The 18,539-nt window shown below is 43.4% G+C and overlaps 1 protein-coding gene across 3 annotated transcripts; it reads left to right on the top strand.

Annotated features, from left to right (window-relative positions):
- The first annotated feature begins 1,052 nt into the window (after positions 1-1,052).
- chst4 (carbohydrate (N-acetylglucosamine 6-O) sulfotransferase 4) lies at positions 1,053-8,655 on the top strand. Of its 3 annotated transcripts, XM_012968313.3 has the most exons (4): positions 1,053-1,317; positions 1,721-1,822; positions 1,940-2,067; positions 7,250-8,650. In XM_012968313.3, exons 3-4 carry the CDS (start codon positions 2,042-2,044, stop codon positions 8,436-8,438), a joined length of 1,215 nt encoding a protein of 404 aa, XP_012823767.1. In that variant the 5' UTR covers positions 1,053-1,317; positions 1,721-1,822; positions 1,940-2,041; the 3' UTR covers positions 8,439-8,650. The 3 variants fall into 3 exon arrangements, with proteins under 3 accessions (XP_012823767.1, XP_031746273.1, NP_001011343.2); NM_001011343.2 differs by lacking the exon at positions 1,721-1,822 and having other exon boundaries at positions 1,184-1,317; positions 7,250-8,655; XM_031890413.1 differs by lacking the exons at positions 1,721-1,822; positions 1,940-2,067.
- Positions 8,656-18,539: the final 9,884 nt, after the last annotated feature.

Here is an 18,539-nt window from a genome sequence, read left to right as displayed (position 1 = left end):
GAAGACATACATGTTGCTTCGTTTTAAGAAGTTGCACAAAGCTTCCTGCAGGAGGAAACTTCACGCCAAAGTGTCCAGCCTAACAGGTTTCCCATCCATCGCTGGAATAAGAATCTGCCATCCACAAGTCATTTGTCAGGTGGAATATCTTCACATTCTGGTCTTTGGCATAACCCATTAAGTACAGGACTCTTAAGGTGCCCATACACTATAAGATCCGCTCGCTTGGCGATGTCGCCAAGCGAGCGGATCTTGACCCGATATCCCCACCTACGGGTGGGCGATATCGGGTAGCAAGGGACTTAAAAAAAAAAAAATCCAATTTCAGGCCAGATATCGGTCGGCCAGGCCGCTCTGTTCTGCCCATACACAAGCCGATTAGCTGCCGAATCGGTCCAAGGGACCGATATCGGCAGCTATAGTCGGCCCGTGTATGGGGGCCTTTAGTTCTGATCTGTACAAATACCCTGGTAGCTGCTTCTCTCTGCACAATTAGAGAGATCTAGTGAGCAGGCCGCTTATTTCATTGGAAGGGCTCACCTTGCTGGAGCACAGTTGGTGCAGCAGGTCAGATAATTTTTTTTCTGTTTTTTTTAATTATTATTGTCAGTCAGGTTTGTGGAGGCTTTGCCTCCCAAAGCCTTAAAGAAAATGCACCCATGGCACATAAGCCTTTACCTTTGTAAGTGCTTTTAATAGGTAGTTTTTAGCATAATAAAGGTTTTTTGTTCTCAGCTTCCCCAAGACAGAAACCACAGTGGTTAGTTCTTTTCTTATTAGAGCAGCTCTCTGCTTTTTTATGTAACTCATCACAAATGATACTTGCTATGAAATGTGACTAAAGAACATTGGGTAAGCTGACTGCTTTGCTTATGAACAAAAAAACCTTTAAGGGGTTGTGTAGTAAAAGGCATTAAGTTTGCCTAAAAGCAGTAACCCATCAGCAGGTAGAATTTTCTGGTCACCTGTTTAAAAGCAAAAATGTTATTGGTTGCTGCTTCTGGGCAAACTTAGTGCCTTTTATTACATACAGGGGTTAGCAGCTAAGGTACAGGGGGGCACTTTCTGTATGTGCTCCCTCCCCTGGTAACAGTATCCAACCTTCTTCTGTTTAATAGGTTAGGGCACACCTTACATCACAACGGGGGAAGGTATTTCTTGGGTATTTCTTCAGTGTACTTTTCAAGAAGGTTTTCCAGTCACTTGTTCCATAAGATCTTTGTATCTATTCAGTGAGCCACCACAAAGCAGGATCAACTTACATAACAGGCTCCAGGGAAAGAGTGAGAGGCATGAAGAAAACAGGAATAACCACAGGTAAGTCACTAGGCCATTAGGCAAGTCCACATTTTTCCTATTTTGGCAAATTCTGTTGTCTTATAATTTCCATTTATTTTTATATGAGTGCAGATGCAACTTGTGTTGTATTTGCCATGAGGCCAGTGTGTACACCAGTGTTACAAGCCCCAAGTACTCTGCAATGAGACACACTCTCCTTCTGCAGTAACATTCTCTCAGTTCATAAATTATAGCAATGTAAAGTAGATATGATCAAGAAATTTAGGGTTTAAATGATTTTTAGAAGACATAAGGGTGGAGATCCAAATTATGTTAATTAAAAATTTCTTATATGGAAAACCCCTGGTCCTGAGTATTCTGGATAATAGGTCCTATTCTGTATAATAGATCCCATATCTGTATTTCTTCAAATTTATCTTAGGATATCTCATTCATCAAATGTGCAAGCAGTATGAACGTAAATGCCTTTTGACATATTTAACAGCAAGTCATGATTTTAAAGTATCAACGCATTAATTTCAAGGTAATATAAAACGGATACATTACAGCTTGTTTTATATTTTAAGAAGGCTACAAAAATGTAATTGTTGAATTTCTGTGGCTGGTAACTAAAAAAAATTCTTCACAATTGTTTGAGCAGCAAGTGGGTGAAAATATTACTAGAGACAACTTGGAGAAAGACCATTAGGCAGGATCAGCTCGAAAAACAGGACTCATTGAACTGAGTTATTAACACTGGAATATGGCTTTGAGTACTTGCGACACCAGGTAAGCCAGGTGTAAATGTTTGTGTTTATCAGTTATTAATACTCTTATTTTCAATTTCAAACCTGTGCAAATTTACTTTGTTGTAAGGTGTGAGGTTTTTTTTCTTTGTATTTATATTACTGAGGGTGCAGTTTGACTAATGGTCACATATTCTCAATATGAAATAGCTCCTTACACTTAAAAGATCAGTAAACCCCCAAATAGGACAATCAATCATGTATGGGTTACATATGTTTTTTTTAAACTTTCTCAAATGAAACACTTCTTCCAGGGGTGAGTGACAGCCAAAGCTCTCAGTGAGGGGCCCATGGCAGAACTCAATTAAAGCCAGGATACCCTGATGTGACTGGGGGGAGAACTGTAGTATGTGTACCTGGGCCCCTAGGTCTCTGTTTCTGTCACTGTATAGGTTATAGAAGACCAAGTGATTGCACTTTGGTGACCAGCTATTTCTCATAGCTTGAGGGTTTGCCAAATCACCAACCCCCATACCTGCAATGCCACTTGCGTGAAGACACCTGAGCAATGTCTTGTCCTTTGGAAATGTTGATAGCCATATTTCTAAGCAAGTATTTATGTAACTGCCAAAGTAGGGGATGAGGAAATTGTGCACAATTTGGCACTGCCCCCAAGCTATCATACCACCCATAACTGTCTCATGTATCATTGCCTTTCCATTTTATATTGAGTAACATATTTCAAGGTGGTGTAACTGGTGGCTCAATGTAAACACCTTCTGTGGTCTCAAAAAATTATTTTCATTTTACTCTGGCACTTATAGACAAAGACTGGACCTCACAGAGACTGAAAAGGTCAGAGGTTTAAACTCTTGTTAAGCAGTCCTAGTTATTAGTTGATAAGTTTTGAATTTTGTACTAAAGCTGCAAAGAACTGTTTGAAAGTGAGAAAAATGAAATCAGGATCAGAAGGTTAAGTGAGCAAAAGCTGATCAGAAAACCCTGCACTACACTGATGAGCCCCAAGAATGGTGAAACCCAGGGTCGGACTGGGCTGCCGGGACACCGGGAAAGATCCTGGTCCTAGTGGGCCCCGGTGGCCCAGACCCAATCCTTGCTGGCGCTCCCCCTGCCCGACTGTTCCTCCCCTGACATGTTAAATTTATGCATGGACGTTGGGTGAGGGCCCCTGCGCGGGGGGGGGGGAGTTAGGGGACGCGGCCGGCGAGGGGTGGGATTATAAAACAAAATTGGAATGAAAGGATGAGAGAGGAAAATTGATGTTATGGGATCCTAGACCAGGAATACATTTGCAGCCATTGTTACATTACTCAAAGCTCCTTTTACTAAAGTTTGCCTGCCTATTCAAGAGATTATGACCCCAGCAAATAAAATTTGTGACATGAATTATTCCTGGTTAGCAATTAGAAGTAGAAAATAGAATATCAGTGGCGTAACTACTCTGCGCCGGGCCCCCTGCAAAAAAATCTGAAGGGCCTGGCGCAGAGTAGCAAACCCACCCGGCCCCCTTCCATCTCCCTCCTCTCCCTGTGCTAACGTGTCCTGCAGATTGGTTCTCATTGAAATACCCACTCCCACCTGCTCTCCTAACTGAGAGTTAGCGATTAGCAGAGAATTAAATGCAACACTGGAGGAAGCAGGCCCCGTGGTCCAGACCTCCCGCAACCGCAGATTCTGCTTCCTCTATTGTTACACCACTGTAGAATATATATATATATGTGAGTGTTGAGGATCAAAAGTGCCTTTTAACTATCCTATATCCTCATTGCATACCTTGGTGCAAAAATGTGGGGCATGCTATTAATATGAGTAGCTTATAACAAAAAAATACTGTTGTCCCCAACAGGGCCGCCATCAGAAATCACAGGGCCCCTTACAACAAAATTTTCTGGGCCCCCTCCTCCTATGCCCCGTCCCCCAATGGCCCCTCCCCCAGTGACCCCTCCCCCAGTGACCCCTCCCATCAGTACAAAGGACACACAAACATTGGTAGCCAGGGCCCTCCTAAAACATTGGTAGCCAGGGGTTATGTTTTGCATTGGTGCCAGAGCAGGGACCCCCAGTGTCCCCATACTATGGGCCACTCCCCACTGCAGCATCCTCCAGCTCCCTCTCAGCATCCTCCAGCTCCCCCCAGCATCCTCCAGCTCCCTCCCAGCAGCCTCCCCAACAACCTCCAGCTCCCCCCTAACATCCTTTAGCTCCCTCCCAGCGTCCTCCCCAGCATCCTCCAGCTCCCCTGCAGCGTCCTCTCCAATATCCTTCAGCTCCCCCCAGCTTTCTCCCCAACATCCTTCAGCTCCCCCCAGCTTCCTCCCCAACATCCTTCAGCTCCCCCCAGCTTCCTCCCCAACATCCTCCAGCTCCCCCTAGCATCCTCCCCAACATCCTTCAGCTCCCCCCAGCTTCCTCCCCAACATCCTCCAGCTCCCCCCTAGAATCCTCCAGCTCCCTCCCAGTGTCCTCCCCAACATCCTTCAGCTCCCCCCTAGCATCCTCCCCAACATCCTTCAGCTCCCCCGCAGCTTCCTCCCCAGCATCCTCCAACTCCCCCGCAGCGTCCTCCCCAGCATCCTTCAGCTCCCCCAGCTTCCTCCCCAACATCCTTCAGCTCCCCCCAGCTTCCTCCCCAACATCCTCCAGGTCCCCCACAGCGTCCTCCCCAGCATCCTCCAGCTCCCCCCCAGCTTCCTTCCCGACATCCTCCAGCTCCCCACTAGCATCCTTCAGCTCCCCCATCGTCCTCCCCAACATCCTCCAGCTCCCCTCAGCATCCTCCCCCACTCCTCCCGCTCGCCTGCCTCCCTGCATGCTAGCCTGCTTGCTTGCATCCCCCGTCTCTTCTTAGTTCTCTTAGTTTTGCCGCCGCAGCTACTCTTTTATATGTTGTGTCCCGTGAGTGCTGACGTCACGCGTACGCACGGGGCACAACCAATAAAAGTACCCGCTGACCACCAATGAAACAAGGGCCTGCAACTCTTTAAAGGGGGCTTAAAAACTGTATCATGGCCGGGCCCCCTTTAAAGCCACGATCATCCGGGCCCGGGACAACTGTCCCCCCTGTGCCCCCCTGATGGCGGCCCTGGTCCCCAACACACCATTACTTCCTTTTCATAGGAAGTGAAGGGTGTTATTAAGTGAGCAGCCTAAAGCTACAGGGAGATGGCTAAATGCTTAGAACCCTGTCTGATTCAACAGCACACAAATTCAAGTGTGTATACTGATGGTGGAGGAGACTCCCTTAATAACTGGTCTTGGAGGATTCTGTTTTTGTATGGTTACATAGTTACATGTTGCAGTTACAAGAGTTGTGAGACCCAATGCAGTTATATATTTGCCCCACCCCCATTTGACAGGAAGCAGAGTTCTGGCCATTATGTTAGACATCTAGTCACTCCAGTCTTTATAGATTCCATTTTTGCCTAATTAACTATATTGATAACATTTTTATTTTGCCCATTCTATCAATTTTGCCCGTTTTTATTTTTACACTGAACTGCTCCTTTAATGTGTGCAGTTTTTGGATGTACTGTGCCCCTAAATTATCAGCATCTGCCATCTGAGGCCGCCCCCAGTTGCGCTCCTTCCCCCTCCCGCAGTGCGCATGCGCATCCTTTTTAAATCACATACGGAGCAGTGGGGAGAGGTCCTCATTGCTCCATATGTGAGCAAACATTTAGTATGGCTTGCGCCGCCCTAGGCCTCGCCACAAATATGGGCCTGGTTCTGCCCCTAATGTGTCATGGAAATATTCTAATACACAATGACAGTATTACTGTTACAGGTCCTTAAAAGCATGATCATTATACAGCACGAAAAGATGGTCTTAGGAATGTGTTTTATTTTTGGTGTTGCTAGTACAGTACTGCCATTATACTGACTTACATTGTAATTAAAGGGTAGTAATTAGGTTGAGCCCTCAGGTGTAAAAGCCTGACTACAAAAGTAACACTACTAAGTGAAGTGAGACTTTAAGTATGCAGAAAGCTATATAGAGGCACAATTGGGGCTGGAATTACTTAGAAAGTTCATTGAAGTGCAGCTAGAGCTTGTTTAAGATAAACAGTCACTTAGCCTTATAGTTACCAGGCTCTGAATAGCTGGGGCATTAAAGTAAGCAAATGAAGGGACCACTGCAAAGGGAGGAGTAAAAACAACTTGCCTGTGTTTAATAACAGGACACAAACAACACACTACTTTTTTGGGGGTGGAGCTCTTCCTCAGGTGTGTACATGAGGGACCCTGATGTAGGACGCCACCATGCAGTTATCTTTCATTGCATTAATAACAATGTCAGTCAAAGTTACTTGCTATTTTATTTTTATTTTTTTGTTTGTTATTTATTTAATATTGTTTCAAAATTAAATATAAAAAAATCTGTTTGCACTTTTGAAAAACGTATTTCAATGCAAGATTCTGCTAGAGAATCTCTATTAACTGTTTTGAAAAAAAATAAACATTTTTCCCCACAACAGTATTCCTTTAATCCCCTGAATTCATTCCAAGCACAAACCTTTGGTGCCTTCTCTAAATATAACCTGTGTATCCAGACTGCACCAACAAGCGAGTAGGTGGTGTGAATGGCAAGCCTGGGGGTGGGGGTTAGAAGGTAGAAAATGGAGGAGGTTGGTGGGCTAGGAGGTGAGGAAGTGGACAAACAGGAAACAGAAATATAAGTTTATATCTCTAAAAAGTTTTTAGTAGGAAAGAGATGTTTATCTTTAGAAAAAGCTACAACACTTTAATAAAGAAATTTGGAGTGTGTTCTAAAAAGATACTGTCTCATAACAAACACAACTTAGAGAAAAAATTGTGGTTATCAAAGTGTCAGATTCTGTGTTCTCTTCATGTGTCAAATGTCAAGGGATCAGAAGCCAGGTGTAAGCACATGTTCTGGTTTTGTTCAGGCTTACCCAGATCTTGCACATACTCTTCAAATTTAGGAATCCAGTAAAAATCTTTGAGGGAGCTGAGAGTTGTAGTTTATAGACATCTGGAGAACTGCAGGTAGCATATTGCTAATTTAGTGCCTTTCCATCCTTCTAGATGCTCGAGAGTAGCTCAACACTACTCTAAAAACAAAATATGATTATTTGTTGATGTTGTGTAGTAAATTTATTAACCTATTTTTCATTTTTTTCCATCTCCCTTTCTTTTCCTTCACTAAATCCCTATTGCTATTTATTTGCCTTTTCTGACTACAGTTTTACTCATTGCAATAAGGTCCATAGGATCATGTTGCTCCGCCTACGATCTTTACGTTTTTTCAGCATTGTGGCTTTTATAATTTCCTTGCTTTTGTTCATCATCTTCCCTCCCTTCCACTACTCCATGCTTCCTTTGCAGAAAAGACCAGTTCACACCCTAATTGTCTCCTCTTGGCGTTCCGGTTCATCATTCCTGGGGCAGATCTTTAACCACCACCCTGATGTATTTTACATTTTTGAGCCTGGACATCCCATCTGGATGAGGTTTCAAGAAGAGAAAGCTGAGGTTCTTCACTATCCAGTTAGAGATCTCATGCGTTCTTTCTTTAACTGTGATGTATCCCCCCTTTACTCTTATCTACCCGAAGGGGGAAAAAATATATCTGAGCTAAAGTTTTTTCCTGAGACTCGAGCCCTTTGCTTTCCTCCAGCTTGTTCAGTTTCTTATCCAACAGAAGACTATGACCGTTACCAATGTTCGTTACATTGTGGGGGTATTTCTTTGAAAAAAATGTCAGAAGCATGTAAAAAATACAATCATATAGTGCTAAAAACTGTGCGGATCCTAGATCTTAGGGTCCTCCTTCCCCTTCTTTATGATCCTTCTTTGAACCTTAGAATTATTCACCTAGTGAGGGATCCTAGAGCTGTGGCCTCTTCAAGGAGATATTTTAGTCTGAGCATTGATGACAATATTGTGGTTGGCAACAAGCAAAAGGGAAAAAAATATAAACCCAGTATTGTCCAAGTTATGTCAAAAATCTGCAGTGCCCAGGTGCTCATTTATAAGTTTGCCAGGGCAGCAAGGGGTTTGTTGGATGAGAGATATATGCTTTTACGTTATGAAGACTTAGCAACACAACCTGACCTCAATGTCAGAGAAGTTTACAGATTTACTGGTCTTAGCTTTCTGAACAGTATGAAAATCTGGGCCTATAATATCACACATAATAAAGTTAGGAATGATGGCTTTATGAAATACTCCATGAAATCTGAATCAGTGGTCCAAAAGTGGAGGGGTACTATGAACTTCCCTGTGGTCAAGCAAATTCAACAAGTATGTCAGGAGGCTATGACGTTATTTGGCTATCTTCCATTAGAATCAGAAACAGACCAGATGAATCCATTTGTAAACATTATTGGAGAGAGGATAAAGGATAAAAACCAGAATGTGGAGGACAAATAATAACAGAGATGTCCCTAGGAAATAAAATACAGAAAATCTTTTGCTTCTGGAAAAAAGACTACACTGATTTGGAACAAGTAGATTTTGATGAGTATAAGGCCTATGTTTTCATTACACCATTGCTCTTACAGTGAACTTTTCATTTAAGTGTACATGATTGCTCTGGTTATGTTTCAGTGTATTTGTTTTAAATATAACACATGTTCTTTATACATTTGCTCTTTTTTGGCTATATTTTTTATGTGTTCTAAGCTTTATTGAGCTTCAAGTCCCTCCTACATAAAATATTGTATAATCTAATACAGTGCTGTCCAACTTCTGTTGTACCGAGGGCCGGAATTTTTCCGACCTACGTGGTGGAGGGCCGATAATGGAAGCCAGTTTTGACCACTCCCCTTTTTGAAACCGCACCCACTTGAAACCACACCCATGTTATCACATGACCATACCCATATTAATGGTTGTAGTACAGCAAAAACCTGCCATACCCTGCCTGTGTGCCATACTCTTCCTGCCCTACCCTGCCTTTGTGTGTGCCATACTCTGCCTTCCCTACCCTGCCTGTGTGTGCCATACTCTGCCTTCCCTACCCTGCCTGTGTGTGCCATACTCTGCCTTCCCTACCCTGCCTGCGTGTGCCATACTTTCACTGTGTGTGCCATTCTTGGCTGGTTTGTGCCAAACTTGGCCTGTGTGTGCCCTACTCTGCCTGTGTGTGCCATACTCTGCCTTCCCTACCCTGCCTGCGTGTGCCATACTTTCACTGTGTGTGCCATTCTTGGCTGGTTTGTGCCAAACTTGGCCTGTGTGTGCCATACTCTGCCTGCCCTACTCTGCCTGTGTGTGCCATACTCTGCCTTCCCTACCCTGCCTGTGTGTGCCATACTCTGCTTGCCCTATGCTGCCTGTGTGTATGGCACACACAGGCAGCCTACAGTGACACAATGCTGGCACTGCTCCTACAGTCTGCACAATAACTATATATTAAAAAACTTATTAATTGCAGTACCACCTCAGTATATGTTCTTTTTGTAGTATGCAGGGATTATTTGTGGGTTTCTACTGCTCCTGAGGTGTGAACAGGGGAACAATGGGGGTGATTACAGCCTGAGCCTGAGGTGTGAACACTGCAGGGGGTGAACAATGCAGAGATTAAAAGGTGTGAACAACACAGGGGATTACATGTTTAAACAATACAGCCTGATTACAACCTGAATCTGAGGTGAGAACCATGCAGGGGGGCAGTTAATCTTGGTACTGATACCATTTAAAGCTTACACAAAGGTAAGCCATCAAAGCAGCCAGACAGGTGGGGGGGCCACACAGAGGGGGGTCGCAGGCCGCCAGTTGGACAGCACTGATCTAATACATGAAATTTGTTTCATGTATTATTTCATGTGTTCTTGAGTTTTTTCTTGCAAATTCAAGAGACTGGCATACAGTATGCAATCAGTCACTGTTTCTGTTCAGGTTCAAAGTTCTCTCACAGTTACATGGACAAATATTATACTAAAAGCAATGTAACGGCACATTTGTGGCACAATCTGAAAATGGATGCCTTGGGGTGTGTTTACTAACATTGAAGATATTTATCACCAGTGATGTTGCCCATAGAAGCCAAACAGATCTTTGCTTTTGTTTTCTAACTTGTAGGTGACTGTTCAAATCAAATTGCTGGTTGCTATGGGAAGCATAACTGATGCTATGTATCTCCAATTTTAGAAAAACACTTCCCTTGGAGTGCCATAACTATTTTTGAGAAAAAAGACTTATCTTGCAACACAAGATATTCAGCATTGTGAAAGTACTATTGCAGTATTCCCTAAAATGATGAAGATGTACATTTAACACCAATTTAACAGAAAAATGTCTGTTATGTTACTTTCTTTCTGCAGCAATTAATTAGAATTGTTTTCAGTCTCATAGCTAATAAACACAGATAATGGAGGTCACCCTTCCAGCTAAAGAATTGCCACATGAGGGCAAGAAAAGCCTAGAGTAGAGCAAACATCCTGAAGTAAATAGTCATTGGTCTCCCTGAGACCTGACTATTCTGTTACCATGTGACCCTAATTACATGACAGACTGAATTATGCATATGGCTACTGTTCAGATTCAGCCTAATAAGAAAAATATGTCTCATAAGTCAATTCTAGATATGTTCATGGTTTGGTGTGGGCCCTTTTACAGAGTTTGCTGAAGCTTGCTTGGCAAAGAAAAATGTGGCTTTATCTCTTTGAAGCAGAAGGAAAAAGTGTTCCACACTTCAATATAGCACAGCATCAAAACAGCAGGGCAGCTTTCCATAGGTCTTTCCTTGCAGAGAGCCAGAAAATGATATTTAAGCAGCATGACTATGTCACACATACTGTATGTAAGCCATTAAATAGCTTTTCTCATCAAATGGAATTGTTCTGAAAGTTTTAAAGACAAGGCAAGGAGCATAGAACAGAAAACACACATACAAATTGTAGTTAAAGGAGAAGGAAAGCCTAAGTCACTTGGGGTGCCAAAATGTTAGGCACCCCCAAAAAGCGATTACCTTGTACCCCGGTCTGGTGCACCTGTTAAGAGAGAACCGCAGCGAGCGCTTCCTACTTTTGTGTTGGCGCACTGCGCATGCACATTAGGGTGAAAAGTCGAACTTTAACAAGAAAGTCGGCTTTTCACTCTAACTCTACGCCGGCTCAGGTATTTCACCGCAGGAGAAACGCGAAAGAAGGAAGCGCTAGCTACAGCTACCCCGGGCTGGTGCGGTTTTCTCCTAACAGGGGCACCAGCCCGGGGTACAAGGTAAGTGATTAAAGTCACTTGGGGGTGCCTAACATTTTAGCACCCCCAAGTGACTTAGCCTTTAAAAATGGTGCTTTAATCATTTATTTGGCCACACAATGTGAACAGATTTTTGTTTTATTTTGGGTGGACAAGCCTCCATTTGTCAAAGGTTAATTCTTTATTCACATTCTGAGGAAAAATGAATGGTTATACCTCCCTGTTCTCTACTGCTAGGTACTGCTGTCCAGGAAGCTTCTGCACCACTATTATCTTTTGCAAGTTTGTTTTCACCCCCTAGTGAATTTAATCTTCCCTGGGCAGGTGCTCCTTTAAAGGGGTTGTTCATCTTTTAGTTAGCTTTTAGTATGATGTAAAGAGTATTATTCTGAGACAATTTGCAATTGGTCTTCGTTTATTATTATTTGTAGTTTCTTAGTTATTTTACTTTTTGTTCAGCAGCTCTTCAGTTTGGACTTTCAGCAGCTAACTGGTTGCTAGGAAACAAACTACCTTAGCAACCAAGGAGTGGTTTGAATAAGAGACTGATTTATGAACAGTAGAGGACCGAAGTTGAAAAATACGGTATAAAACGTAACAATAGCAATAAAATTGTAGCCTTGCAGAGCAATTGTTTTTGGCTTCTGGGGTCACTGACCCCCATTTGAAAGCTGTAAAGAGCCAGAAGAAGAAGGCAAATAATTAAAAAACCTTTAAATAAACCACCCCTTTAAAGGGAAAAAAAATTACATCAGCCCAGGTGAAAAAATTATTTTCCCTGTTTAGTGCAAGAAATATCAAAAACCATAGATATCTCCTAAAGAAAATAATAGGCAAAAAGTATGTTTCACGCAAACCCTATTCATTGAACGAATAGGAAAACATGTTTTTTTTTAAAGAAATCAGTTAATAGAGCTTCTCCAGCAGAATCCTGCATTGAAATCTTTTTTTCAATTTTTTTATATTCACTTTTGAAATTTCACATGAGGCTAGCCATATTATTCATTTCCCCATTTCACAACCTTGTGACTTGTGCTCTGATAAACTTCAGTCACACTTTACTGCTGAGCTGCAAGTTGGAGTGATATCCCCCCTCCCTTTCCCCCCCCCAGCAGCTAATCAGCTGAACAATGGGAAGACAGCAAGATAGCAGCCTCCTGACACTAAGGGGCTGATTTACTTACCCACGAACGGGTCGAAATGAGTCCGATTGCGTTTTTTTCGTAATGATCGGTATTTTGCGGTTTTTTTCGTATTTTTTGCGATTTTTTCGGCTTCTTTACGAATTTTTTGTTACCAATACGATTTTTGCGTAAAAACGCGAGTTTTTCGTATCCATTACGAAAGTTGCGTAAAATCTGGCGATTTTTCGTAGCGTTAAAACTTGCGCAAAAAGTTGCGCTTTTTTCGTAGCGTTAAAACTTACGCGAAACTTTGCACCTTTTAAGTTTTAACGCTACGAAAAATGCGCAACTTTTCGCGTAAGTTTTAACGCTATGAAAAAAGCGCAACTTTTTACGCAACTTTCGTAATGGCTATGAAAAACTCACGTTTTTACGCAAAAATCGTATTGGTAACGAAAAATTAGTAAAGAAGCCGAAAAAATCGCAACAAATACGAAAAAGTCGCAAAATGTTCGTTTTCAAGTCGGAACTTTTCCAATTCGGGTCGGATTCGTGGGTTAGTAAATCAGCCCCTAAAGGTGGCCATACACGTGGCGATCCGACGATGTTTCGTACGACCATCGGTCGCACGAAACATCGTAAGATCCGCCACACACCATTCAGGGCTGAATCGGCAGGTAAGGAGGTAGAAACAATAGGATTTCTACCTCCTTCTGCCGATTCAGCTCTGAAGGGAGAATTTTGGTCAGGCGCCTTCTATGGCGCCCGATCAAAATTTTCAAACTTGTCCGATCGGCGAGTCGTCCGATATCGGCAGCTTCCTGCGATATCGGTCGACTCGCCGACATGCCATACACGCACCGATTATCGTACGAAACGAGGTTTCGTACGATAATATCGGTGCGTGTATGGCCACCTTTATATTGCTAAAAGTGGTAGATATCAGAAGAGCACAAAATAGTAAAACATTCAAGTCCAGCTTGGGACTCCTCCAGTTACATTGAAGTAGAACAAACAATAGGTTACCTGACAGTTCTAATGTATAGTTCTGGCTCCTTCTGAAAGCTTAGACTAAGGCAGTATGCACTGAGATGGCTGCCTACACACCAATATTACAACTTAAAAAAATACATTTGTTGGTTCAACAATAACATTTTAAATGGTAGAGTGAATTATTTGCTATGTAAACAGTGTAATTTAGAAATAAAAAGTACAGCATAAAAATAATGACAGAATCCCTTTAGGCAGTGCTGTCCAACTGGTGGCCCGCGGGCCGCATGCGGCCCTCGACTCCCCTTTGTGTGGCCCCCCACCTGTCTGGCTGCTTTGATGGCTTAACTTTGTGTTAGCTTTAAATGGTATCAGTACTGAGATTAACTGGCCCCCTGCATGGTTCTCACCTCAGATTCAGGCTGTAAACCCTCTGTATTGTTTAAAAATGTAATTCCCTGTGTTGTTCACACCTTTTAATCTCTGCATTGTTCACCCCCTGCAGTGTTCACACCTCAGGCTCAGACTATAATCACCGACATTGTTTACCTCTTCACACCTCAGACATTGTATGTACTGCCTGGCCTATGCTGCCTGTGTATAGGCAGCATAGGGTAGGCAGAGTGGGGCGTGACGAAACGCGTTGGGCTGGGCTAAGGTGGTTGGTGGAGTGGTGGGGGACACGGAGAGAGTCAGCTTCGCGAACGGAGTCGACCCGTTCGTGAGGCATGCGGCAGTTACAAGCCGCTTCTAGGTCTGGGGGAGGACTGTTCTTTTAACAGCTTGGGGGTGCAAAGTACAAGAGCGGTTGTCCCGTAATGAAAGGGAACGCTCGGTTACTGCACATACTGTAGCAGGAAGTGGGTAGGTGTGACTATGGACCCTGCAGTACGGTCGCTGTAATTTAGCTGGGACCGCACATAACGTGTATTAGAGGCAATAAGCGCAACGGTGCAGGCGGTCAAAGGTGACATATTGACTTATTGAAAGTAGGCACCCTTGTAAATTAACGAATCTGGATATATTGCCATATCCTCCATGTAGTATGCAGCACAACCCAATATAGAAACTATATACAGTGACAGAGTATTTACACGGTTTTCGTCTATTTTGGTAATGAGGGTATAGTGTGGTACCCCTAAAAATATAGCAGTTTGCTCTGTCTGTCTGTCCCTCTTGATCTAATCTCTCTCCTTCCCCCACTTTTCTCTGCTTTCCACCTTTCTTAAAGGGAACCAGGGTACCTATGTAGGAATGAATTGTGCGTCAATAACTATACGCTATCTATTACCCTGATGACTATTCCCCTGTGTACATACTAATTTTCGGTAATGAACTCCTTCCCACTAGGATCCAGGTTGGACTAGTGGTTTTTGAACGTATTTATTGATTTAATTTTAAATATATGAAATAAAAGGTAAATTTTAAGAGTTGGCATAAGCACAAAACAATTCTTTTGTCTGTGATTTTGATCATTTAGGTGGTAAACACCATGTGTATGCTAAGGTTTGAATTGGCTAATGGGTGATGAAGCACACTATTTCTTTTTTCGTTTTCTTTGCTGTGTTATAGAGTATGGCACATACGCAGCATAGGGCAGGGAGGGTATGGCACCCACAGGCAGCATAGGCCAGGCAGAGTATGGCACACACAGGCAGCATAGGGCAGGCAGAGTATGGCACCCACAGGCAGCATAGGACAGACAGAGTATGGCACACACAGGCAGCATAGGACAGGCAGAGTGCTGCCTGTGTGTGCCATATTCTGCCTACCCTATGCTGCCTGTGGGAGGTGAACCTGAATTCCTATTGTTGCCCGTGTAAACGCATTTTTGAGTGGTTAGTCGCACACGGTAATAGTGATCTATCATGGGCGACTAAATTGCTCCATCAGACAAAAGCCTAAAGGCTAGGCTTTTTTAGCACAGACTTGTTTTTTCCAGTAAGAAAATCACTTTATTTCCATAAAATTTGCAGCTAGGATGGCTTGCTACCATTTCCAGGAAAAAATACTAGCCTACCTACATGTTGATCTTTCTGCCTTATTAATAACATTGACGTCAAGCAGTTTTTATGTACTCTTAACACAGAACTCTGTGACCTGGCAGTGCCACCTTTTCTTCACCCAAACCATCCAGCAGTGGGTTCATTGCACTTTAAATGTCTGACTTCTCATCACTTAGTATGCGGATAGGTGATACCAGCAATTGAGTTTGTGCAAAATAGGATTAGCTGTATATATAAATGTTAGTCCCTCAAAGGCTGCAATAAACCAGTAATACAACCTGCAATATATCTTATATAATCAATTCACTCTAATAAAAAACACATTTAAAACAACCAGCTGGCCAGCTTCATGTTATAAACCCTATACAATATACCTGTGCCTGTGCTTCATAGTGTAACTGTATGTTGAGATAAACTAATAATTTCTTTACAGCTCTAACTCTCAACCAAAGTCAGGAGAACCCAAATACTAAATATAATGGGAGATTCTCCAGCTCATGAAGAAACAGCTGTGCAGTAAGTCAGGCTGGGGAACATTTGCAAAACAAAATAAGTGCAGTTGGAGCAGAGCAACCAGTGATGGAGCTTTCACAAAGTCCTGTGTGTCACAAACTCAGTAGCAGAATAAAGCACACAATTTGCACACTTTTTATATAACAAGCCTCAAACAGAATCATGTATTTGGGAGAGTAATGTGCCAAACACAGTCTCCATATATAAACTACACCCTATATACCCTCACTGCACCCACAGGATGAGCTCTCACTGTAGATATTTTTAGGCCTAAGAGAAAGTAATACCATAAGCGCAGCCCATTGGGTTACTTATTGCCTCACAGCTATGCATGTGGTGACTGTATGTGGCAGGTATGGGATCCCTTATCGAGAAAGCTCCGATTTACAGGCAGTTCATCTCCAATAGAAGTAATTTTAAGCAAATATTTATAATTAATAAAAACAAATTCCTTTTTTTCTATAATAATAAAACAGTAGATCGTAATTGAGCCTAACCGAGCTGCATGAATCCATATTGGTGGCAAATCAATCCTTTTGGGTATATAAATGATTTTAAGCAGACTTAAGGTATGGTGATCCAAGTTACTGAAAAATCCCTTATCTAAAACCCAGGTTCTGAGCATGCCCAATAATAGATCCTATATCTGTAACAATAAAACAGCTAAGTGCTGTATGTATTTTTTCCTGCATGTGAATTAGAAGTTCTTCAATTAGAGCAGTGCTGTCCAACTTCTGTTGTACCGAGGGCCGGAATTTTTCCGACCTACGTGGTGGAGGGCCGATAATGGAAGCCAGTTTTGACCACTCCCCTTTTTGAAACCGCACCCACTTGATACCACACCCATGTTATCACATGACCATACCCATATTAATGGTTGTAGTACAGCAAAAACCTTCCATACTCTGCCTGCCCTACCCTGCCTGTGTGCCATACTCTGCCTACCCTACCCTGCCTTTGTGTGTGCCATACTCTGCCTTCCCTACCCTGCCTGAGTGTACCATACTCTGCCTGCCCTACCCTGCCTGTGTGCCATACTTTCACTGTGTGTGCCATTCTTGGCTGGTTTGTGCCATACTTGGCCTGTGTGTGCCATACTCTGCCTGCCATACCCTGCCTGTGTGTGCCATACTCTGCCTTCCCTACCCTGCCTGTGTGTGCCATACTTTCACTGTGTGTGCCATTCTAGGCTGGTTTATGCCAAACTTGGCCTGTGTGTGCCATACTCTGCTTGCCCTACTCTGCCTGTGTGTGCCATACTCTGCCTTCCCTACCCTGCCTGCGTGTGCCATACTTTCACTGTGTGTGCCATTCTTGGCTGGTTTGTGCCAAACTTGGTCTGTGTGTGCCATACTCTGCCTGCCCTACTCTGCCTGTGTGTGCCATACTCTGCCTTCCCTACCCTGCCTGTGTGTGCCATACTCTGCTTGCCCTATGCTGCCTGTATGGCACACACAGGCAGCATACAGTGACACAATGCTGGCACTGCTCCTACAGTCTGCACAATAACTATATATTAAAAAACCTTTTAATTGCAGTACCACCTCAGTATATGTTCTTTTTGTAGTGTGCAGGGATTATTTGTGGGTTTCTACTGCTCCTGAGGTGTGAACAGGGGAACAATGGGGGTGATTACAGCCTGAGCCTGAGGTGTGAACACTGCAGGGGGTGAACAATGCAGAGATTAAAAGGTGTGAACAGTACAGGGGATTACATATTTAAACAATACAGCCTGATTACAGAACCATGCAGGGGGGGGGCAGTTAATCACAGTACTGATACCATTTAAAGCTTACACAAGAGTAAGCCATCAAAGCAGCCAGACAGGTGGGGGGGCCACACAGAGGGGGGTCGCGGGCCGCCAGTTGGACAGCACTGAATTAGAGTAAAGTGCACAACATCTTGCCTATATTATTCCATATGTGGGGAAACCGTGACTGTGGCACATTACTTTCATATATATGATATATATGTGTAGCACAGCTCCCAAGTGTCCCGATTTTTACAGGACAATCCCTCTTTTGACAGCTCAACCCGCAGTCCCAGATTCTTACTGAAAAGTCCCTCATTTCCCTTTGATCTCCTGCACTGAAGATCGTCTTGGGGGAACTGAGACTTGCAGCTTTAAGGGCAATTTCAGCTTTTTTAACAAAACTCTAATAACACATAAAACAAGACCCCAAAACCCATACCTCCCAACATTTGAAAAATGGAAAGAGGGACAACAAGACTTGGCGCGCGCAGCGCGGCAAATTTTTTTGCCCACACCCACTTTGTGGCCATGCCCCAATTGCCACCCCCCATTTTTTAAAATTCATTTTTAAATGCCCCCATAGAAAGTACCCTCCATACACAATGCCCCCATAGAAAGTGCCCCCAATTGCCCCCATACACAGTGCCCCCCATACACAGTAGCCCTCCTTACACAGTAGCCCCCCATACACAGTGTCCCCCATACACAGTGCCCCCCATACACAGTGCCCCCCATACACAGTGCCCCCCATACACAGTAGCCCCCCATACACAGTAGCCCCCCCATACACAGTAGCCCCCAATTGCCCCATAGAGAGTACCTCCAATAGTAAATGCCCCCCATACACAGTGCCCCCCCATACACAGTAGCCCCATACTCAGTGCCCCCCATACACAGTAGCCCCCAATTGCCCCATAGAGAGTACCTCCAATAGTAAATTCCC

This window comes from Xenopus tropicalis, chromosome 8, assembly GCF_000004195.4.
Source record: "Xenopus tropicalis strain Nigerian chromosome 8, UCB_Xtro_10.0, whole genome shotgun sequence".
Taxonomy (NCBI): Eukaryota; Metazoa; Chordata; class Amphibia; order Anura; family Pipidae; genus Xenopus; species Xenopus tropicalis.
The sequence above is the reverse complement of the archived record's forward strand: the minus strand, read 5'-3'. Positions and strand labels throughout refer to the sequence as shown.